The sequence below is a fragment of the Artemia franciscana genome, chromosome 14 (assembly GCF_032884065.1).
Source record: "Artemia franciscana chromosome 14, ASM3288406v1, whole genome shotgun sequence".
NCBI lineage: Eukaryota > Metazoa > Arthropoda > Branchiopoda > Anostraca > Artemiidae > Artemia > Artemia franciscana.
Window position 1 is genome coordinate 1,295,988 of NC_088876.1, and position 24,525 is coordinate 1,320,512.

The 24,525-nt window shown below is 36.3% G+C and overlaps 1 protein-coding gene across 6 annotated transcripts in view; it reads left to right on the forward strand.

The window, feature by feature from the left end:
* LOC136035161 (tumor protein D54-like) overlaps window positions 1-24,525 on the forward strand; it is a 165,042-nt gene that overhangs the window by 69,540 nt on the left and 70,977 nt on the right. For 3 of the 6 annotated variants that reach the window (XM_065716719.1, XM_065716718.1, XM_065716720.1), the window contains one exon: window positions 3,067-3,126. The exons of the other annotated variants lie outside the window; for them this stretch is intronic. In XM_065716719.1, the coding sequence (XP_065572791.1) occupies window positions 3,067-3,126 (60 nt within the window). The remainder of the gene's footprint in view (window positions 1-3,066; window positions 3,127-24,525) is intronic. 6 annotated transcript variants of the gene reach the window in all.

Sequence of the window (24,525 nt, forward strand, 5' to 3'; positions counted from 1 at the left end):
GATGAGTTTCAGCAATTCTTAACAACTGAGCGTTTCGCTTATGAAGAATAATATCTCGAGGTAAAAACTGATCACCGACCATAACGATTGCCACTTCGTCGATAGTTGGAGCATTGTATCTACGCACATGTTGGCCAGGAGGCGTTTTGTCAGCGGAAATAACAATTTTATGCGTATCAGTAGGCATCAAATCGATGGCTGTTTTGAACAGACGCACTAAATTATTATTTTCGTGGAAAAGATGTTGCAATTGGGAAACGATTGTCCTTTCAACGTTGGGAGAAATTTCGCAACGTGCATTCAATTCAGAATTTCTATCACTGATGAAGTACAATTGTAAAAATTTATGATTCTCGCCTGAGAATGGTAGAAGGGACCCTGCTCTATGATAAATTTGCCCTTTTACTTTGAAAGTAGACATAAATTGATCTAGATTTTCGATTTGGGCTCCAAACGACTTCATTTGGAAACATGAGTTGTATTTTCTGATTTGTGACAAAAAACGCTTAGATTCTGACGTAGTTCCAGTAAGGAAAGTCTTCAATGGCTCTGGTGGTGCAGCCAATAGAGGAAGTTTAACTTTTCCTGAGGCGCAACACATTCCCATTGTTTCACCATTGAATTTCAAGGCCTTGCAATAGGGACAAATTTTAGACATTGTCCCGATTTGAACACATCTACTCAAGCTATAATCATCGACTGGGCTGTACCTGAATGCCAGGCGATAACTTTCAGGTTGCTCTGATTCCTCGGCACGCTTTCTTTTCTTACTTTCTCTATCAGCATTAAGCCTGATTTCTTGCTGTTCTTGTGATTCCTCGGCACGCTTTCTTTTCTTACTTTCTCTATCAGCAGCAAGCCTGATTTCTTGCTGTTTTTGTGATTCCTCGGCACGCCTTCTTTTTTCACTTTCTTTTTTAGCAGCAAGTCTGCTTTCGCGTTGCTCTGGTAGTTCCTCGGCACGCTTTCTGTTCTTTCTTTCTCTATCAGCCTCAAGCCTGTTTCCTTGCTGTTCTTTTGATTCCTCGGCACGCTTTCTTTTCTGACTTTCTCTATCAGCAGCAAGTTTTTTGGCATAGACTCTTTGAGCGTCTTCATCGGCTTTTGCCATTGTAAGTTCATCAGTCATTTTAAAATTAAACATTAATAGATTTCTACGTGAACATATATGTCTTAAATATCTTTAATGACGTCACCGTTATAGCAAAAATGACGACAACTAACTTCATGACGTCATATACTTTCATATACTTTTCATATACTTCGTATATGAAAAGGGCTGCTTCCTGATCAACGTCCCGCTCTTTACGCTAAAGTTTGACTCTTTCTCTCAACTCTTCTTTTTAAAACAGTAAAAAACTTTAGCGTAAAGAGCGGGACGTTGATGAGGAAGCAGCCCTTTTCAAATAAGAAGTAATTTCTGTTCGTTTTGAGTTTTAATGTTGCTCCTAACTTTCAGTTGAAAAAACTTGTTTTTTATTTAATTTCTGACCGTTTTTGAATCAATGCATGTTTTGATTTTGGCCCTCCGCAGAGGAACAATTAAAACAAAATTTGCATATTTATTTTTCTTTGGCTAAATGGCTTTCTCATAATTTTGATCGAATGATTTTGAGAAAAAAAGTGCGGGGGAGGAAGCCTAGTTGCCCTCCAATTTTTGGTTAATTAAAAAGGCAACTAGAACTTATGATTTTTTACGAATCTTTTTATTAGTAAAAGATATACGTAACTTATAAATTAGCTTACGTAAAGAAATTTTATTCTTATGTTTTTATTACACATATGAGAGGGTTTGCCCCCTCGTCAGTACCTCTCTCTTTGCATTAAATCTTAAATTTTGTCCCAATTCATTAAGAATGACCCCTGAATCACAAAAGCCGTAGAATAAATGGATGACATTACTAAAAATACTTTAGCGTAAAGAGCGAGGTATTAAGAGGAGGTGAGCCCCTCATATGGGTAATAATTTCTGTTTGTTTTAAGTTTTAATGCTGCTCCTTACTTCCAGCTGAAAAAAACTTTTTCATATTTATTTTTTCATTGTTTTTTTTTTTGAAATAATGCTAGTAAATCCAGCGCTCCCTTCATGGAAATTTTCTTCCCCTCCATGACAAATTCCCCGATGGAAAGTTCCCCCAGTATATCCCCCTCTTCTCAACCCCTCCCCCCACCCAAAAATTCCTCCTGAAAACGCCTCTACACTTCCCAATAACCATTACTATATGTAAGCACTGGTCAAAGTTTGTAACTTGTAGCCCCTCTTACGGGGACTGTGGAGGAGTAAGTCGTCACCAAAGACATAGTTATAAGGTTTTTCGACTACGCTGAATAACATGGCTATCTCAGAATTTTGATCCGTTGACTTTGGGAAAATAATTAGCGTGGGAGCGGGCCTAGGTGCCCTCCAATTTTTTTGGTCACATAAAAAGGGCACTAGACCTTTTCATTTCCGTTAGAATGAGCCCTCTCGCAACATTCTAGGACAACTGGGTCGATACGATCACCCCTGGGGAAAAAAAGAAACAAATAAACACGCATCCGTGATCTGCCTTCTGGCAAAAAATACAAAATTCCACATTTTTGTAGATAGGAGCTTGAAACTTCTACAGTAGGGTTCTCTGATACGCTGAATCTGATGGTGTAATTTTCGTTAAAATTCTATGACTTTTAGGGGGTGTTTCCCCCTATTTTCTAAAATAACGCAAATTGTCTCAGGCTCGTAACTTTTGATGCGTAAGACTAAACTTGATGAAACTTATATATTTAAAATCAGCATTAAAATGTGATTCTTTTGATGTAGCTATTGGTATCAAAATACCATTTTTTAGAGTTTTGGTTTCTATTGAGCCGGGTCGCTCCTTACTACAGTTCGTTACCACGAACTGTTTGATCACCCAACAGGATATTTCTGTCACAAAATTTATTTACGAGTAAACTCTAATTTTTCTGTGTTTGTTAGGTTATGAGTCTTGATTCATACAATTGTCATGACAACGCACTGTTTTGGGGAGAATACTACCCCAGTGTTCATAGATTTGCGCATTGAGCTTTTTTTTTTACTCTTAGATACCAAAAAGTTGAGAACACAGTTGGCGGTGTAAGCCAAGCTGTAGCAGCCAGTCCAGCGTAAGTGGTTTTGTGTTCCTTTTTGCACGCCTTTTGGTAGAATTCTTGGCGAAAGAAATATTGCCATAGCATGGTTCCTAAAGAGTCTGAAATTTACTATCTTTTTCAGTAGACCACAGAGGTGTAGTCAAGGGAGCCGGCACCCCCTCCCCCTAAAATTTTTCTGGATAATTCTCACCACCCTGGATAATTCCCCCACCAGCAAAATTGAGCAACCACAGGGAAAGTACAAAATATATACCTCAAAATATTGATCAGATGTCCTAAGGGGTAACAAAATGAAAGGGGTACCCAAAACAGGTTTAAGGACAATGGCTGGTTAATCCCCAATCACTGTCGACTTATAAAAAGGGACTTAAAAAACGGACTCATAAAAAAGGACTAGAATTATCAATTTCCGACCGAATTAGTATTCTCTGGAGTTTCTATGACCACAGTAATCGTATTGTGACATAAACCAATTATCCAGGGTGAATATGCGGGTGGGGAGTATTTTCCAAGGGAGGAATTTTCCGAGAAGGAATTTTTCGGGAGGGGGCTAGACCCGCAGTGAAATGTGCCAGATTTTTTAGCATTATCAACGGTTTTCTGGTTCATCGAAAGGTTGAAAAATTGCCAATTTTCATATCAATTATCCAGTGAAGCGTAATAATTATTTGTAAAAGGAATAGGATTAACTGTGTATAAATACCAGGCTAGTGGACATTGTAACATCAAGCGTGTCAGAAATTCTGATATGGAAATATGCTAGTCCCTCCCACTGCCTTCTTTGTGTTTACCATTGGGTTTACTCCTTCCAAAGATGCTAATAAGAATACATATTTTTCAGCTTTTACAGCCATACAAGTCTTTATGATAAAATGAAAATCTTTTGATAAAGAATTTCAATATCAAGGAATACTGAAGTGGCTATTGTGACAGATATTAGCTTATGGGCACACAAAGTTGCGCAATATTTTGAATTATTTCCCAAAAAACATGAATTAGGAGCGGGAAATTCTCCCTCCGCCCAAGTTTTTCCTAAATACTGCGCGAGAAAACTATAATTTTATTGTCTTTTTGTTTTTGTATTTTGGCTAAGCATTTCATTACGAACTGAAATACCACTTGAACGGAAACGAAAGGATGCCTAGATCATTTGATACATTTGAAATATTTGAACATTTTTCAATCTCTATTTGTTTTTGTAACCTTTTCAAAATGTTTCTGTAAATCGAAAAAAAGAGTAAAATTCAAAAATGTGGCTAAATAGATCGAAAAAGCGGAATCTCGGCTATAACATACCAAAATTTGGTATAACATACCAATAACATGCAACATACCAATGACATACTACATAAAAACATACCAAAAAATAGCATACAAATAAAAAAACACATAGACTACAAGCTTTATGTTGTAAAAAAGATGTTTAAGAGTCGCACATGAAGCAATTTAATTATTTGATTATTATTTTTGCAACTGTTATTGCATTTGGCTTGCTTAATAAAAGAGCTATTTATTAATAACAATGGGGCCTGCAACTTATTTTAGGAGGCACTGTAGCAGTAAATTTTAAAAATTGCAACTAAAAAAAGATTCAATTGAGAAATCTTCATCAGATTCAATGGGAACCATGCTAAGTTTTATTGCTTGAAGTATAACCAACTTGTATTTTCTTAGAGCTGTAATGTTGCTTTACTTCTAACATGGTATTGTTGGGATTCTAATAATCTCAGACACTGGTAGAACGATCTGTCGGTGTGAAAAACGCCATAGAAAATGGTGTAAAGTTTGCTTTACAATTCTGCCGCTACTACCAAGAACCAATAGAAGTACCAAATCGCGTCAGGCCAACACAGCTCTGCACTCTTTCTTCACCACAATCTTTTCAAAGTTTCCCTCACGCTCCTTTAAATCTTTTGTTTTGTCATCTTCCCGCCCCATGCGGGAAGCATGAGAAGCCTCTTCCCATGCGGGAAGCCTCTCAGACAAAGGATTCGGGACCCTTTGTTTGAGAGGACGCGGGTTCGAATCCCGGTGTACCCAATTCTTCAGTTTGGGACGGGGGTCAGTGGCGTGACTCTGTAAGCTTAGCCAGAGTCGACCCAGCTCTAAAATGGGTACCTGGAGAAATCTGGGGAAGGTAAACAGGAAGGGTGTGCGAAAGCACAGGATGTTTGGCCCCAAACCCTCCATTGCACTTCCTGGCTGAAGGGCCAAGACACGGAGATCAGCACCGGCGGTACGGACTGTAAAGTCTAATGCCGTATCCTTTACTTTTTTTTTTACCGCCCCATGCGAGGACTTGCTGGTTTTTGATTAGCCCCAGTTAGATGGCCAAACTTTTGGGGAACATTTTCATCTGTAAAACCCTGCCTAACTTAATTCTTTTTTCGTTGTACCTCTAGAAAAAGTTGGATGGAATTACATTTTTATTGCAACTTAATGTTTGATGTATAGTCAGTCAAGTGAGTACAAAAAATTATGCTTAGACAAACACCCTGAAAAACATCTTGCATATGTCAATTTTTCGAATTCTCCCAATTATTTCATGCCCATGCTTGATAACTAGTAGTTTGTTTGCATCAAAGTCTTAAATCAAAGACTTGTATTCATGTTCCTCCATTTTTTTTCAGTGGTGAAACATCCTACGTTTTGGCTAATATAATTTTTAAATCTTCCTGTCGTTGAAAACCGCGGAAATTTTCGTTGAAAATCACCATCTTTACTAATATTGCTGCCTAATTAGTAAAGCTATTGTCCCTCATGGATTTTCTCGTTAATCGAGTGGATTTAGTCGAGTCGATTGATGGATTTTCCCCACGCCGAGTGGATTGGTGCGCTGGATTTAGGATCCTTTTTTCAAGAGGGCGAGGGTTCAAATCATAGTGTACTCAATGATTTGAATTGAGAGGGGGGTCAGTGGCGTGACTCTGTGTTCTCAGCCAGAGTCGAACCAGCTCTAAATGCGTACCTGGAGAAATCTGGGGAAGGTAAACAGGAAGGGTGTGCAAAAGCACAGAATGGCTGGCATTCATCCCCCATTGCACTTCCTGGCTGAAGGGCCTTGAGACCGATATAAGCACCGTCGGTTAAAATCTTAACGGTCTATTGCCGCATCCTTAACCTTTTTTTGATATCACCACCTTATCCTTATGTTTTCCTGGTTTAAGCCACTCGGCTTTCTTAATATTTATTTCCAAACATGTTCTCGCGCACTGAACACTAATTATTATTCTTTTTTCATGGAAAAACATTTTACTCACATTCTTAATTATATTATTACACCCGTTTTTAATGTCTTAATTTTTCGTGTGACAAAATTAAGGAATTAATTTTATTGATTAATTAAATTTAAGACTTTTTGTTGATAATTTTTAAGTAAAACTTTCGCTGTGAATGGTACAAGCTGCTATAGTTTTAAGTTTAGTTTGAACATTTTTCTGGTATTTAGTTTGGTGTTCAAGGTGGATGCTTTTTTAAGTTTGGTTTCTATTCTTTTAAACAAGCAGACACTATTTACCAACTCGTATTATAAAACTGTTAGCTTAGAGGACTAACACTGACTGTGATTGGAAAAGCAAAGTTATGGAAATAAAGAGCGATATTGAAGCTTACAAAGCAGAAATTTATTGCTTCGAGGTTTGTGCAACGTAGGCTATATATTATATAGCCTTATTATATAGGCTATATATTATATAGCCTATTATATAGCCCTATATTATATAGGCCAACGTAGGCTCGTAATATGTGTAGAATTCTGTAAAACTGTCACTTAACTGAATTTTGAAGCTGAATTTTCTGAATTTTGAATTTTGTTTTCTGAATTTTGAGTGTTTCAGATCTACTTAAAACTTTTCTGCTCCTAATTCTGATTTGTCACGTCGGTCTTCTTTTTTATTAAATAAAAAAAAAATAGTTTTTAAAACTGAAAGTAAAGAGCGACATTAAAACTTAAAACGAACAGAAATTATTCCGTATATAAAAGGGTGTCCCCTCATCAACGTATCATTCTTTGCGATAAAGTTTGATATGGTTTTAAAAAGTAGAGTTGTGAGAAAGAGTCAAACATTAGCGTAAAGATTGGGGCGTTGAGGAGGGAACAGCCCCTTTCATTATACAGAATAATTTCTGTTCATTTTAAGATTTAATGTCGCTCCTTACTTTCAATTGAAAAAACTTGTTTTTTTTTAAATAATGCACTTGTTTGTTTTGAATTAATGCATGTTTTGATTTTGGCTTACCGCACATGAATAATTAAAACGGAATTTGCAAATTGATTTTTTTGGCTAAATGACTTTCTCATAGTTTTGATCGGACGATTTTAAGAAAAAAGGGGTAGAGGAGGAGGCCTAGTTCCCTCCAGTTTTTCCCTCAAAGGCAACTAGAACTTTTTAATTTTTCACCAGTGTTTTTATTAGTAATAAATATATGTAACTTACAAATTAACTTACGTAACCAACTTCTAAATTCGTATATTTTTATTACATATATGAGGGTTCGCCCTGTCGTCAATACCTCGCTCTTTACACTAAAGCTTGAATTTTGTCCTAATTCTTTTAGAATGACTCCCTGAATCACAAAGGCCGAAGAATAAATTGTTTAAAGTTACTAAAGATAGAGTTACATGAAGCGCCCCCTTCATGGAAATTTTCTTTCCTCGTGATTAATTCCTCCATGGAAAGATCCTCACACGTAACCCCCTTTTACCGACCCCCCCCCCAACGTGAAAAAGTCCCCCTGAAAGCGTCTGTACACTTCAAAATAACCATTATTATATGTGAACAATGGTCGAAGTTTGTAACTTGCACCCCCTCCCCCAGGGACCGTGGGGGATTAAGTCGTCCCCAAAGACATAGTTATCAAAATTTTGATCTGGTGACTTTGGAAAAATGAGCTTGGGAGGGGGCCTAGGTACCCTCTAATTTTTTGGTCACTTAAAAGGGGCACTGGGACTTTTAATTTCCGTTAGAATGAGCCCTTTCACAACATTCTAAGACCACTGGGTCCATATGATCACCCCTGGAAAAAAAAATAAACACGCATCCGTCATCTGTCTTCTGGCAATAAACACAAAATTCTGTATTTTTGTAGATAGGAGCTCGAAACTTCTACAGTACGGTTCTCTGATACGCTGAATCTGATTGAGTGATTTTTGTTAAGATTCTATGATGTTTATGGGGTGTTTTCCCTGTTTTCGAAAATAAGACAAATTTTCTCAGGCTTGTAACTTTTGATGTGTAGGATTAAACTTGATGAAACTTACATATTTAAAATCAGCATGAAAATAAGGTTCTTTCTATGTATCTATTGGTATCAACATTAGAATTTCGGTTACTATTGAGCCGGCTCGCTCATTACTGCAGTTAGTTACCACGAACTGTTTGGTAAAGAAATAAATTGAACACACGAAACTGACGTAACGAAACATGATTAGGTGCAGGGGTAAGTACGGTTATTCTGCTATATCAATTTTTTGACCATGATGATTCCAATGGTACAGCTTTCATTTCGATTTGATATTATTATTTTGGGGGTTTCTGGCTGTTTTTTTGAAATTACCATACATTTGTACTACTTTTATTTTTAAAATTTCCCCGCAATATCAGTTGCCCGTCCGAAATCAGGTTCAAATGGGAGTTCTTTTTTACCTGACAGGCTTTTTTACCAAATGGTCTTTTAAATTTTCTGTCGCTATGGGTCATGGTTCGTTCTTTACTAGGCTGCAGTCAGAGCAATGGTACAAGTTTCGAATCGTGAAGATTGAAAGGAGGTACCTTAAGATCATCCCTCGAGGAAGGTCCATGAGAATCAGAATGAATCACCGTTTTACAATTGCTTGAACATGACAGATTTAGTGACTTCCAAGTTGAATAGGATCTCCAACAGTTTTCCACGAAGAACTTTACTATTGCTTTCGACCGATAAAATAGGACAGCCATAGCCCAACGGTCGCTTTTTAGTGAAGTACTCACTTTAACTTTTTAGTGAAATATTGACACTAACTTTTTAGTGAAGTTAGTGAAGTACTGACAGCCGTTCAAAATGGGTTTTTGCAGTCTTTGGAGCTGTTGCCTTTTCTAAAGCCTGTTTTCTCTTTTGAAAAAGATTGGTGATTCCAGAAAACTTTTCAATCAAGATTTCTCAAAAATTCAATCAAGGAAAAGATAATCCTTCTGTCGAATTTACTGAAACAGGTAAAAATGAAATAGGTTGCTATGAGTTTGGATCAAACAGTTCGTGGTAATGAACTTTAAGTAAGGGACGATCCAGAGCGATAACCGAAACTTTAAGAAACAGAGTCTTTGATAGCAATGGATGCATGAAAAGAATCGAAATTCGATGTTTATCCAAAATATATAAAATTCATCAAGTTTAATGTTATCCATCAAAAGTTACGAGCCCGAGAAATTTTTACCAATTTTTGAAAAAGCAGGAAAACACCCGCAAAACATAAAGTGATAAAAGTTACAACATCGGATTCAGCATATCAGACAATCCTACTATTGGGGTTTCAAGCTCCTACATACGAAAATGTGGAATTTTGCATTTTGTTTTTTTGCCAGAAGTAAGATCACGGATGCGTGTTCGTTTGTTGTTGTTTTTCATATTTTCCCCTGGGATGTTCATATCAGACCAGTGATCCTAGAATATCGGGAGAGGGCTCGCTTTATAGGAAATTAAAAGTTCTTGTGCCCTTTTAAAGTGGCCAAGAATAGAAGAGGACAGCTATCTCCCCTCTCACACCTATTTTTTCTCAAAGTTGTCCGATCAGAATTTTAAGATAGTCATTTTGTTAATCAAAGTCGAAATGTCTATTAATAATGTCTTTAAGAATGATTGGATTCCCCCCCACTCTCGCAAATCGTCAGGGGAAGGGCTGCACGGTTCATCATGGCACAGTGCAGCTTAGCGTCACGGAAATGTTGGTTCGAATTTCGTTGGAAACTGCAGAGGGAGATAAATTTATTTTCTAGATCTGTAGGGGGACGAATTAATTGTTTTTTCAGTTAGCTTTGTAGAAATTCCAAAAAGCGTTCTTCAGTAAAAATATAAAAAAAAGCGTTTTGTAAATCTTGGGGGTCAGTTATTAAGTGAGCTAATAATTGTCTATGTTAAGTTAGCTAAGCGTCGATTTAAATTCAACCTGAAGAAAGGCTTTGGTTAGGGTACTTTTAAATAGACAAGAGTGAGGCAGTGTACAAAATGTTGGGGAGGTGGCGTGAGAATCTGGATGTGTTTTTTTTTATATAAGTCGATAAAAATTTCAGTTGTGTCAGTTTCAGTAAAATGACTCAAGAGACGAGATTTGTGGTACGTGGCTGCTTGCCGCCATTGATTCTACTTATGAATTACTAAGTGTTTGACAGTGATATCCTGAATTTATTATTTTTGCTAAATTAATCCTTACAATCCCTTTAGCAATTCTATTCCAATACTAATCTTATTTCGTCATGTTACTCTTGACGGCAAATTGCTGTTAAAGCAGACAGGCTCCTTTAAAACTGGCTATGAACTTGTATTTTAGTTTCAAGATGAATAGAAAATAATAGATTCCGCCAAATTTTAGGATCCTCGCGAACTCTGTGAGCTTCGGTTTTAGTTCAGGGTATGTAAGAACTAGCTGCCTGTAGGAAGATTGTATTTAAATTGTTTTCAAGAGAATTGTGAGCAGGGCAAAAGACTGCAATCCACTAGCTTGAGGAACATGAATTCTGATTTCAGATTAGCTACTTTTGACAGAATTTTCTTCAAATTATTTTTAATTGTAAGTAAGAATGGGTCAATACATACTGCATAACACAAAGGGGATGCACCTGGAGCCATTTGGGGGATACCTAGAGCCATTAGAGTTGCTAACTTCTCGTTCAATCGATACTGTAACACACGTAGGGGGTGTACCTAGAACTAATTGGAGCTGATAACCCCTCGGATCTCTTCAGTAGCTATTGCAATACACGTAGGGTGTGTATCTGGAGCCGTTTGGAGCGGCTAGCCCCTCATATCCCTTCAATAGGTACTCTGACAGAAATAGGGAGTATGCTAGATCCGCCTGATGTTACTTTCCCATCTTGTAGACATAAAACGTTTCACGACAGCCGTGCCATCGGGACAGGTAATGAGATTGTTATAACGTGCGGTAATAGAAAAAGAAATACGGTTGCTGTGGCTTGAGATCGACACATTGTCCCGGGATTTTTATGGTACCATTCCGACAACAGGCATTGCGCAATGATTAGAGATGGCTGCTAAGAAGTTTTCGATGATATGGCGTAATAGATCCGAGCACTGCGCCCAGCTATCTGGATAGATAATGAAAGTGTCACACACTTGATTTTGACCTTGAGTGTGTATATAAAAGCTATAAAATGGACTATTATAAAATCAGTAGTTGAACTGAGATTAAACTTTGAACAGATACGTCTAGTAAAAGAGGTTTTGATACGAAATCTGATGTACTATTGAAGGAGTTTAGTATTGTTTGTCGTATGCTTTGTTGAGGGGACTGTTTTCCCTACAGTTTCGTTGTATCAAAACACACTTACAATCCCTCTAGTTACCAAATTGTTGGGGACTGTATGACATACATCATCTTTCATCTAAAACCTTCCCCTCCCTATTAGCCATTCTTGAATTTTCGCATTCAATCCGTGTACTGTTTTTTAGCTTGGACCTTCACATGACTAGTAGTAGTAGAATACACACCGTGAATATGGTTCCCCCCATAATACGGAACTTTTTTTGGCTGTGAACATTCAAGAAATTGATACAAGCGTTATAATACTGAACCCCCCCCTCCATGGGCCCCAATGCCCTCCCCCTAATTGTTTACCCTCCTCCTACAACTTATTTGCCTCTCCTTGATCTGTTTTCTACCGCCTTGATTTTTTTGCTCCTGCAACTTCCCTGCCCCCATTTTCGCTCCTCCTCCAAACTTTTATCCCTCCCCCCTTGCCTCTTGCCAAATTCTTTTTCTTTGAACATGATAATTTTTTTCAACTTTTTTTCAAATCTAAATGAAATTGCATGTTCTTACGATAAAAAATTCGGTTGATATTTTTTGGAATATGAAATGGTAGTAAAATAACTGTTTGTACTATCAAAACCTTATGAAGTATTTCAAGAGGATCCTCAGGAGTATTTTTCGAAATTACTGGATAATGAAATCGTTTGCAAAATACGTGCACATTTGACAGGTACTATCATGTAATCTTTGAGTGAACATGGTTTTTAGATTATTTTTTTTTTATGCGGCTGACCCCTTGGTAGTCTGTGGCTGGTCATCGACAGTAATTAGTGTATTGTATTGGTAGAAAAAAACACTCGTATCTTATTTTAAAAAGTGAAGATGAAATATTTCAAGAAAGTGTTTGTACATGATAGAGTTATTGTAGCATTGAGTGCTCGTAAATATGAATGTTTGAACTACGAAACAAGCAGTATTGGATATTTTATTGGAAATTAATACGTGTGTTGTCACGACAGCAAGAGATTAAATTTTTTTTTATCCAAGAATTAACACCATCAAAATGACCGATATGGGAGGGTGACCGATATAAAGAGAATGTAAGTCTAAAACAAATAGTTGATGACGGTGCTCAACTTCTTGCTCCCGCTTTTGGTAACACGTCACCAATGCCATCTCAAAACGAAAATCAATATCGGGGTAAAATAGATGTGCACTGTAACTTGAAAAAAATTGAGTTAGGAAGATAATTTTTTCCGAACATCAAAGACACGTGAACAATATTTTTCATAAGGCATAGACCCATCAGTGAGGCAGTGTCTTCTTCTTAACGATATTCCATTAACATCGAAAAGAATAACTATTGTTTTGTTATTAATTATAACTTTGATTTTGGATTTCTCTTAGAAAAATAAAACGATTTCACATTATCTTGACAAAGTAAAATATCAGACACTTGAATTGGATTTTCATCAGTCAGAGTTGCGTCACTGGGACAGTATTTTTTTTTCAAAGACATTCCATTACCTTGGAAATGTTATCACAAAAAACATAACTTTTGAATTTTTCTTAAAAAAAATTGAAACGATTTCACATGTCTTGATTGTCTTGAACGGGAACTTTCATTAGTCAATTTTCACAAGTGTTTTGGGAAAATTTAGAGCAAAAGGTGAAGTATTGCGTGATGTTGGGATATGCATAAACTCGAACAGCAATGTTGGGAGTGAAAGGGATGTCTAATCCAAGTTGAAAATGAATCTTCGGATGAATATTAAGAATAGAACTTGTTCTGAAATGATATCAAATGTATTGATATATCATTTGAAAAGTATTGATTGATGTTGGGATCAACATATGTTGATAAGTAATGTAGATTTTGAAGAGTATTTTTTGGAGTTCCAATTTCCGTAAAGTCGAATTTGGGGGTAAAAAAGATGTGCATTCTAATTTAAAAAATTGGGTTTTGAGGAATAGTAAGGAAGAGCTTTTATGAAATTTTTATTGTAAAGCCTCTTGATAAATATTGCTTGACGTTGGGATACGCATAAAGTTAAAAACCAATTATGGAGACAAAATAAGGTGTGTACTTCAACTTGAAAAAATGGGGAAAGGAAAAATTTTTTAAAGATTTTGAGACACGGGAACGGGATTTTTTCGATAATTCAGAGATACATGATTGGGACAGTTTGTTTTTCTTAACGACATTCGATTGCCCTGGGAAAATGTCTATTCTTACGAAAAGGTCTAAAAAATACTACTTTTGGATTTCACTAAGAAAAATGAAACGATTTCACACAATCCTGACAAAGTAAACAAATATGAATGACACGTGAATAGGATTTTCATAATTGAGAGACGCATCAATAGGACAGTTTCTTTACGACATTCCATAACATTTGAAAATTAAATAATTACTATTGTTTTGCCTCATGTAAAATGTCATTATGAAAAATATTATTTTTGGATTTCAAAAATATTCCATAACATTGGAAAATGAAATAATTACTATTGTTTTGCCTCATGTAAAATGTCATTACGAAAAATATTATTTTTGGATTTCAACAGTTTCACAGTTGAGATATATCGGTTTGGAAAGTTCCAAAAAGGAGCAACAATAGCAAAAAGAGAAAACAGGGAAAATAAAAACAAAGGAGAAAGAGACTGGAAAGACGAAAAATTGCCTTTACAGAAAGAAATAGAAGAATATCTGGAGCGATGGAGTTCCACTGTTGAGTTGATTGATAAACAAGAGACCTCTGGGTTGCTATAGATGATCGTTTGAGTAAAATAAATCTGCGAGAAGAACTACGTAAAAAAGAAGAGTACCTACCTTCTAAAATCAATTGCGTAATACTCTCATTATCTTTCCAGATGGCCGGGTGCAGTGCTCGGATCTATTATGCCATATCATCGAAAACTGATTAGCAACCATCTCAAATCATTGCGTTATGCGTGTCATTGGAATGGTGCCAAGAAAATTCCGGAAACAGTTCATCGATCTTAAGGCTTAGCAACCGTATTTTTTTTTCTATGACCACATGTTATAGAAATATCATTATCTGTCCACATGGCGTTGCTGTCGTCAAACGTCATATGTCGACAAGAGGGGTTAGTAACTTCAATTAGATCTAGTATACCCCCTATGTGCGTTGCAGTATCGTTTAAAGGGATACGAGTGGTTAGCAACTCCATATCGCTCCAAGTTCTATGTCCTATGTCTATGTCCTATGTCCTATCGACAGCCAAGTCCTATGTCTGTTGCAGTATCTATTGAAGGCATACGAATGGTCAGCAACTCCAAATGGCCCTAGGTACCCTGCCTATGTGTATTACAGTATCTATTGAAAAGATATGAAGGGTCGGCAACTCCAAATGGCTCCAGGTACATCCCCTATGTCTGCTGCAATATCTATTGACCTAATCTTACCAATGTATTGGCAGCAGGAATCGACAAAACATGATAAGAATAATGGACTCGAAAACACAAAATTAATATACATAGATGTGAGAAAAACGAATTATAACTTCAAAATTAGCTACCTTTAGCTAAATTAACTTCGTTATCTTCAATACGCTGAAAGTTGGACTTGAAAACTCAGAACTAACATCCACTGATTTGAGAAACATGAATTCCGGTTTCAGAATTTGCTACTTTTGGTTTAAAATATTCATATGTAATGGAAGCAAAACGCAATTAGAATCAAGGACTAAAAAAAAACAAAATTAATGTTCATAGACTTTAGAATTGTAACTTCAGAATTAGGCCTGTAGCTAGAGTATCTACAAATTCCCTTCGATGGGACTGCAAGCTGGACTTAACAACACAGAACGAAAATCCATTGACTTCAGGAACAGGAATTCTGAAGTTGCTGGGCTTGACCTTCCTTCCCCCCGGAAATTTTTGTCTGACTGGTGAAAAAGTAACCGATTTGCATAGACATAACTTTTTGATATTTTTTGCACCCTTCCCTCGTCCGAACATAAATCCTGGACCCAGCTTTGCATGAAACCATGTGTTTTTTTGTAATAATGCTTTTTTTAGTGTTTTTTTCCACTCCACTATTTAATTTGTTGCTGTTAGTAGATTAAAAATAAGTACCTGGAGCCCGAGCTTCGCTCGGGCCATGGCTCTCGACACGTGGCAAGATTGTATATATGTGATTCTCAAGTATTTATTAGCATAATTATTTTGATATTTTTGGTTTTAAGTCATGGGGTGGAAAAGTGAGTAAATTCATTTGATTTAAGAAACTTTGGTGAATGCAATTCCTCCTTCCTATTTGTGCTTCTGAGAATTCGCTCGGGCCATGACTCTCGGCACGTGGCAAGATAGTATATATGTGATTCTCAATTATGTATTAGCATAATTATTTTGATATTTTTGGTTTTAAGTCATGGGGTGGAAAAGTCAGCGATTTCATTTGATTTAAGAAACTTTGGTGAATTCAATTCCTCCTTCCTATTTATGCTCCTGAGAATCATACATTTTATATGATTTGTGGTCTCCTGTGATTCGTTGTGATTGTCGCTTTAGCTTCTCTTTTATCTGCAGATTCCGTTTACGATCCGATGTAATCCTTGTTGGTGTTTGTTTTCTAACTGCAGATCTCGTTGTTCTTCATTTTATTTCGTCACTACTTCAGAAATTTTTTCCATACCGTTTGATTTAGATATTTGTATTCATTAATGATCGTGTTTAGCTTTGCACAACGTCATAGATACCAAAAAAACTTTTCCAGGTTTTCACCAGTAATTATATTTTTACTTCAATTACTTCGTTATGTAATTCAGTTACAACCCGGCATTTTCACTTTTATGCACCCTCAAAAATATGTAAATTACCCATTAGCATAGTTGTTGTGTTATTCTTTAATTTTAAGTCATAACCTGGATAATCCGTAATTTCATTTGTTTTGGAAATTCTGGCTTGAATTAGATTCATTTTTCCTGTTTATTCTTCACATACGCTAAAAATCACATTCCTACATCCCATTGCAGTTTTGAAATATATAAACTACGCATTTGTATGATTATCTTGTTACTCTTTGGTTTTAAGTTACAGGGTGGCAAATCAGCAATTTCAGTTTAATTAGGAAATTCAGGGGTGAAAACAATTCCTCCTTCTTGCTCATGCTTCACGAACGCAAAATAACACTCCCTTTCATTCCATCTGATTTGTCGTCTAACCGCAGACTTCGTTTACAATTCAATGTGATTTTTCCTATCGCTTGTTCCATGCCTTTTGCTTCAGCTCTTAGGAATCATTCATCATCTTACAGGTTGTGCTTACCTTTATTCTCATGTTCACTGTGCCTGGTACTTAAAAGTGTTTGATATGCCACTATTCCTTTACCTCGTCCCGAAACATCGAGGTTCTAAATGTTTGGTAAACATTATTTTAAGGGAGTAAGCAGAGGGATTTGCAGGAATAACAGCCCCTGGAAAAGTGTTCCAAAAAAAGCGCAACGCTTGACGAAGCTGTTCCTCAAGTACTCGGTTCTTGGCGTGTCCATTATTAGATGTTTGACCGAGCCATGTGCCTTCGTTTCTGCCTTGACCATTGGACAATGGGGGGACAATGAGAGAGAGCTTTTCTGGGGGAGGTGAATTCGTCTACTTGTTGCAAAAAGCCATCAACGCTACATCTAAACTTTCATTTATAGGCTGGATTGAGTCATGTGTGGAGGCGCAGTCCCCCTAATTGCCCTATTCTGGATTGTCTGGAGTGACACCAACAGTGTTTTCGGGGCAACAACATAGAGCAGACATCCATATTTAGCTGTGGGTCTAATGAAGGACTTGTTGAGTGGGATAATTGAGCTGGCTGGAAGATTTTTGTAGCGAAGAGTAACTTCCGGCTTTCTTGCGCAGGAGGCTCTCAACCGATCAAGGTGGTTATTCCAACAGACATCGATGGATAAATGAAGCCCCAGTAGACGAAGCTCGTCAAATCTTACGTTTTTGTTACGTTATTATAGTTTCATTTGTGAAACTGAAGCTGGGATGTTCACCTGGTACCTTTGATCGGTTAGATAGGAACTCCTTGGTTTTCAATGCATTGGAGTCGATCGTCCATGCATCAAACCGCTTTTTAAGTTAAAAAAAATCATCTGTAGGGAGAGGGAGGCTTGTGGGTCTTCGCGTTTTCGGGCGGCTGAGTGTGTCATGGTATCGTCGGCAATGTGAGGCAGAGGGCTTACGAGTGTCTCCCACGTCTTTATGTGATTTTTTGTAAATGAGGAAAAGCGTATGTCCAAAGACACTGCCCTACCCCTGCTTTCACTGAATATTCGTGGGAAATAAACCCGTCGAAGAAAATCCGCTGCCAATTGTCAGAAGTAAAGCTCTCAACCACATCTAACAGACATCCACGAACGCCGTACGCATGGATTTTTTTTTTGCAGGTCACGGTGTTGTACCCCATTGCCAGGAATTTGATTCACTCTTGATGCTGGCCAGTGGTGTAATTTTGTTAAAATTCTTGAGGGGGGAGGCGAAGTTGGAGCCAATTTTTTCAATTCAAATGAAAACTGAAAAATGGGCTTATAGTAATAAAAAGGTAAAGATGTACTAAAAAAACTGATCTGTTTCTGTGTATGCTTGAATTATGCAGGCTTATCTTAGTTTTAACATGATTTTAGGTGAAAGGAAATTTCAGCTTGGGGACACACTGAAGTCTGGAAGGGGAAGTTCCCCCCTCTACCTGATAGCAAATTATGCCCCTGATACTGAGCCACTAGGCAGTCTAATGTTGAGCGTTTCCGGTGGAATTCATATTGGCTATCGTCTAGAAGGTCATCTGATTCCAGGAACTGCTTAAATGTTTTGTTGGAGACGCTCTTCTTAGACTTTGCCAACGCAGCAGAGGGAGCTAATAGGCCTATAGGAGCCCATGCTTGTTGGGTCGCCATATGGCTTTAGGATAGGTTAACATGGACGGTCTTCTATGTTTATGGTAAGGTTCCGTAGCGAAAGTATGTCCGGAAAAGCAATGAAATGGTCCAGCTAGTGCGGCACTGTGGGATTTGAGGACAACATTTAGTATGTTGTCAGGATCTGTGGCTTCGGTCACAACAAGATGCCGCATTTTGCGACGGATCTTATGAGTAGAAAAATTCACATGATCCATGCCAGTATTGACTAGGTCAGAGAACTTTGGCACTTCTCGCTTGTCGTCGTCCTGATTCAAGAATTCGGTAAAGGTCTTAGAAAGAGCTTGAGTCTTTGCCTGTGGGTCTTTGTGCCACAGTGCTTGTAATCTTTGGAGAAGGAATTCCCCATGGACGCCCCATGGACGACAGTAAAGCTTGCTTGAAAATTCTCCACCAATTCTTTGCCAAAGCATGTTGAAGCTTGATGGGGAATTTCTCCGTATACTGAACCTGGGACTGCCGAATCGCATGAACTGTATCTCTGCGCGTGTATAAAATTAATTTAAAAAACTTTTTGCATGGTATAAGTTTTTCAAAGAAAAGTAAAGAGCTCTATTAAACCAAAATGAGCAAAATTAAAGTCAAATAATCTTCCAGGCCTGAAACTACCGCAAATCATCATCAATAAATAAATGGAAAGAAAACACAAAACGAATAGAAATTACTATAGATAACCGAGTCAAACTCAAAACGAGCACAAACTAACATGAGTAGGGCTGACAGCCCCAAGTTTTTGTTAAGACTAGATAATTTCTCACGACTAATTTGCACTTTACTGTGAAAAACAAATAAATCTGAATTTACATATACATATTTACATACATATACATATTATAGATAATAATTCATTCCAGAAAAAGCCCATGGGCCATAGGAAATTTACATAACAAAAAACAAACAACAAATTAACTAAATTGTATACATATTGTATACACTTTACATTGCATATGCTTTAATATACATATACTGACATTTATTCCTTCAATTTTCAGTAGTTTCAGATTTATTAGAGATAAAGAAGAGTTGAAATATTTAAAATGGATTATGTTTTTTAAAGTTTAGTCGTTTGAATCACTGCTGCCCAGTCGCAGGAAAGTTGATACGATAACGGATCCACGTCTTGTGGCCACTTGGCTTAATTCCGCATTGGCGCTTGCCTAGCCTAAGCACTATTTCAATAGGGTTTTCAGTGGCATATAAAACATTTTTTTTGTACTATTTTTGAATGCTTATAAAATATTATGCTCCTTTGACAGAAAAATAAGCGAAAAAATATCAGTATCACTCACAACTTAAAATGGTAATATTTGTACTATTGGTAATATATTATATTGGTAACTAGCGGTTGGTGTGGCGCGAAGCGCCACACCAACACCTAGTTGGTGGGGGCGCTTCGTGCCCCCCAAGCCCTCTCCCCGCGCGTAAGTCGTTACGCGCCATTATAGTTGTGTCCCTGTGTCCCACCTTTGAATATATGTATATATGTATATATATATATTTATATATATACTAGCTGTTGGGGTGGCGCTTCGCGCCACCCCAACACCTAGTTGGTGGGGGCGCTTCGCGCCCCCCCCAAGCCCCCCCGCGCGCGTAAGTCGTTACGCGCCATAATAGTTACGCGCCATTGTAGTTGTGTCCCTATGTCCCACCTGTGAATATAGATATATATATATATATATGGTTTTAACTACGTAAAACTTGCGAATATACAACATTCTTTGCTGTCCCATTGTCTTTGCATATAAATAGATTGTCAGGTTATCCCCCTGTTTCCCCCGGTGTCCCCGTTGTAGTTGTGTCCCTGTGTCCCGGTCGTCATTTATATTCCCTGTGTCCCGGGTCCCGGTCATCATTTGTATCCCGGTGTCCCGGTCTGTATATACATTCGTTTTTTAGTTTTGTTTTTCTCCTTTATTTTTTTCCTTTTTTTTTCTTTTTTAGCTTATTTAGATTTTTAGATTTTTTAGTTTTTTTTATTAGTTTTTAGTTTTTATTTCTTTTTAGTTTTTTTGTCCCGGTCGTCATTTATATCCCCCTGTTTCCCCCGGTGTCCCCGTTGTAGTTGTGTCCCTGTGTCCCGGTCGTTATTTATATTCCCTGTGTCCCGGTCGTCATTTGTATCCCGGTGTACCGGTCTGTATATACATTCGTTTTTTAGTTTTGTTTTTCTCCTTTATTTTTTTCCTTTTTTTTTCTTTTTTAGTTTATTTAGATTTTTAGATTTTTTAGTTTTTTTATTAGTTTTTAGTTTTTTTTTCTTTTTAGTTTTTTTGTAGTTTTTACCTTCTTTTTAGTTTTGTTAATTTTTTTTTTTACTTGTGTCCTGGTCGTCATTTATACTCCCTGTGTCCCGGTGCTTTGTTGATTGCTAATCGAACATTCCTTTTGTCCTGGTCGCTTTCTCTTTGAGTGTCGTCATTTATTTTTTTCTTTTTTAGTTCTTTTAGTTTTTACCTTTTTTAGTTTTTTTTTAGTTTTTAGTTTTTTTAGTTTCTTACCTTTTTTTAGTTTTTTTAGTTTTTTAGCTTTTTTATTTTTTTTATTAGTTTTTAGTTTTTTTGTAGTTTTTTGCCTTTTTTTTTAGTTTTTTGTCCTGGTCGCTTTCTCTTTGAGTGTCGTCATTTATTAGTTTTTTCCTTTTTTTTTTAGTTTTTTATTGGTTTTTACCTTTATTTTAGCTTATTTTTCAGTTTTTTCCTTTTTTTTAGTTTTTTTTTATTTTTTATTTTTTTTAGTTTTTTACCTTTTTTTAGTTTTTTTAGTTTTTTTTAGTTTTTTAGCTTTTTTACTTTTTTTATTAGTTTTTAGTTTTTTTTTTGTAGTTTTTGCCTTTTTTTAGTTTTTTCAGTTTTTTTTTTAGTTTTTTATTGGTTTTTACCTTTATAGTTTTTTTAGTTTTTTAGCTTTTTTATTTTTTTTATTAGTTTTTAGTTTTTTTTGTAGTTTTTGCCTTTTTTTAGTTTTTTCAGTTTTGACGTCACCTAATCCAGTTTTTTCAGGTGACGTCACCTGACACATCCATCCACACATCCATCCACACATCCACAGACAGACAACTTATTTTTATATATATAGATATATATATATATATATATATATATATATATATATATATATATATATTATATGTAATATGTATTACATTATATATAATATATTATAATGGTAATATATTATATTGGTAACTAGCTGTTGGTGGGGGCGCTTCGTGCCCCCAAGCCCCCCCCTCCCGCGCGTAAGTCGTTACGCTCCATTGTAGTTGTGTCCCTGTGGCCCACCTGTGAATATATATCTTCTATATATATATAAAAATAAGTTGTCTGTCTGTGGATGGATGGATGTGTCAGGTGACGTCACCTGAAAAAACTGGATCAGGTGACGTCAAAACTGAAAAAACTAAAAAAAGGCAAAAACTACAAAAAAAAACTAAAAACTAATAAAAAAGCTAAAAAACTAAAAAAACTAAAAAAAGGCAAAAACTACAAAAAAAACTAAAAACTAATAAAAAAATAAAAAAGCTAAAAAACTAAAAAACTAAAAAAACTAAAAAAAGGTAAAAAACTAAAAAAAGGTAAAAAACTAAAAAAAAATAAAAACTAAAAAAAACTAAAAAAAAAGGAAAAAAACTGAAAAATAAGCTAAAATAAAGGTAAAAACCAATAAAAAACTAAAAAAAAAAACTGAAAAAACTAAAAAAAGGCAAAAACTACAAAAAAAACTAAAAACTAATAAAAAAAGTAAAAAAGCTAAAAAACTAAAAAAACTAAAAAAACTAAAAAAAGGTAAAAAACTAAAAACAATAAAAAATAAAAAAAAAACTAAAAAAAAGGAAAAAACTGAAAAATAAGCTAAAATAAATGACGACACTCAAAGAGAAAGCGACCAGGACAAAAGGAATGTTCGATTAGCAATCAACAAAGCACCGGGACACAGGGAGTATAAATGACGACCAGGACATAAGTAAAAAAAAAATTAACAAAACTAAAAAGAATGTAAAAACTACAAAAAAACTAAAAAGAAAAAAAAACTAAAAACTAATAAAAAAAACTAAAAAATCTAAAAATCTAAATAAACTAAAAAAGAAAAAAAAAGGAAAAAAATAAAGGAGAAAAACAAAACTAAAAAACGAATGTATATACAGACCGGTACACCGGGATACAAATGACGACCGGGACACAGGGAATATAAATGACGACCGGGACACAGGGACACAACTACAACGGGGACACCGGGGGAAACAGGGGGATATAAATGACAACCGGGACAAAAAAACTAAAAAGAAAAAAACTAAAAACTAATAAAAAAAACTAAAAAATCTAAAAATCTAAATAAGCTAAAAAAGAAAAAAAAGGAAAAAAATAAAGGAGAAAAACAAAACTAAAAAACGAATGTATATACAGACCGGGACACCGGGATACAAATGACGACCGGGACACAGGGAATATAAATGACGACCGGGACACAGGGACACAACTACAACGGGGACACCGGGGGAAACAGGGGGATGTAAATGACGACCGGGACACCGGGACAGGGAATGGTCGATTAGCAATCACCATCAACAAAGCTCAAGGGCAATCATTAGAATCATGAGGTATAGATCTGAATACAGATTGTTTTCCCATGGACCATTATATGTTGCATGTTCAAGAGTCGGTAAACCTGACAATCTATTTATATGCAAAGACAATGGGACAGCAAAGAATGTTGTATATTCGCAAGTTTTACGTAGTTAAAACCATATATATATATATATATATATATATATATATATATATATCTATATTCACAGGTGGGACATAGGGACACAACTACAATGGCGCGTAACTATTATGGCGCGTAACGACTTACGCGCGCGGGGGGGCTTGGGGGGGCGCGAAGCGCCCCCACCAACTAGGTGTTGGGGTGGCGCGAAGCGCCACCCCAACAGCTAGTATATATATATATATATATATATATATATATATATATATATATATATATATATATATATATATATATATATATATGTATATATATATATAAATATATATATATATATATATATATATATATATATATATATATATATATATATATATATATATATATATATATATATATATATATATATATATATATATACATATATATTAAGTTCTTAACTAGGTAAAACTTGCGAATATAGAACATTCTTCGCTGTCCCATTGTCTGTGCATATATATAGATTGTCAGGTTTACCGACTCTTGAACATGCAACATATAATTGTCCATGGGAAAAACAATCCGTATTCATATCTATACCGCATTTTTCTAATGATTGCCCTTGAGCTTTGTTGATGGTGATTGCTAATCGAACATTCCCTGTGTCCCCGTCGTCATTTATATATCCCCCTGTCCCCCCGTCGTCCCCGTTGTAGTTGTGTTCCTGTGTCCCGGTCGTCATTTATATTCCCTGTGTCCCGGTCGTCATTTGTGTCCCGGTGTCGCGGTCTGTAATTTCTCTTTGAGTGTCCCGGTCTTCATTCATATTCCCTGTGTCCCCGTGTCTCGGTCGTCATTTGTGTCCCAGTGTCCCGGTCTGTAACGTCATAAAGTCTTCAATGGCTCTGGTGGTGCAGGTAGTTGAGGAAGTTTAACTTTTCCTGAGGCGCAACACATTCCCATTGTTTCACCATTAAATTTCAAGGCCTTGCAATAGGGACATATTTTAGACATAGTCCCGATTTGAACACATCTACTCAAGCTATAATCATCTACTGGGCTGTACCTGAATGCCAGGCGATAATTTTCACGTTGCTCTTGTGATTCCTCGGCACGCTTTCTTTTGGCCTTATCTCTTTGAGCCGCAAGCCTGTTTTCATGTTGCTCTTGTGATTTCTCGGCACGCTTTCTTTTGGTAGTTTCTCTTTGAGCCGCAAGCCTGTTTTCACGTTGCTCTTGTGATTCCTCGGCACGCTTTCTTTTGGTAATTTCTCTTTGAGCCGCAAGCCTGTTTTCACGTTGCTCTTGTGATTCTTCGGCACGCTTTCTTTT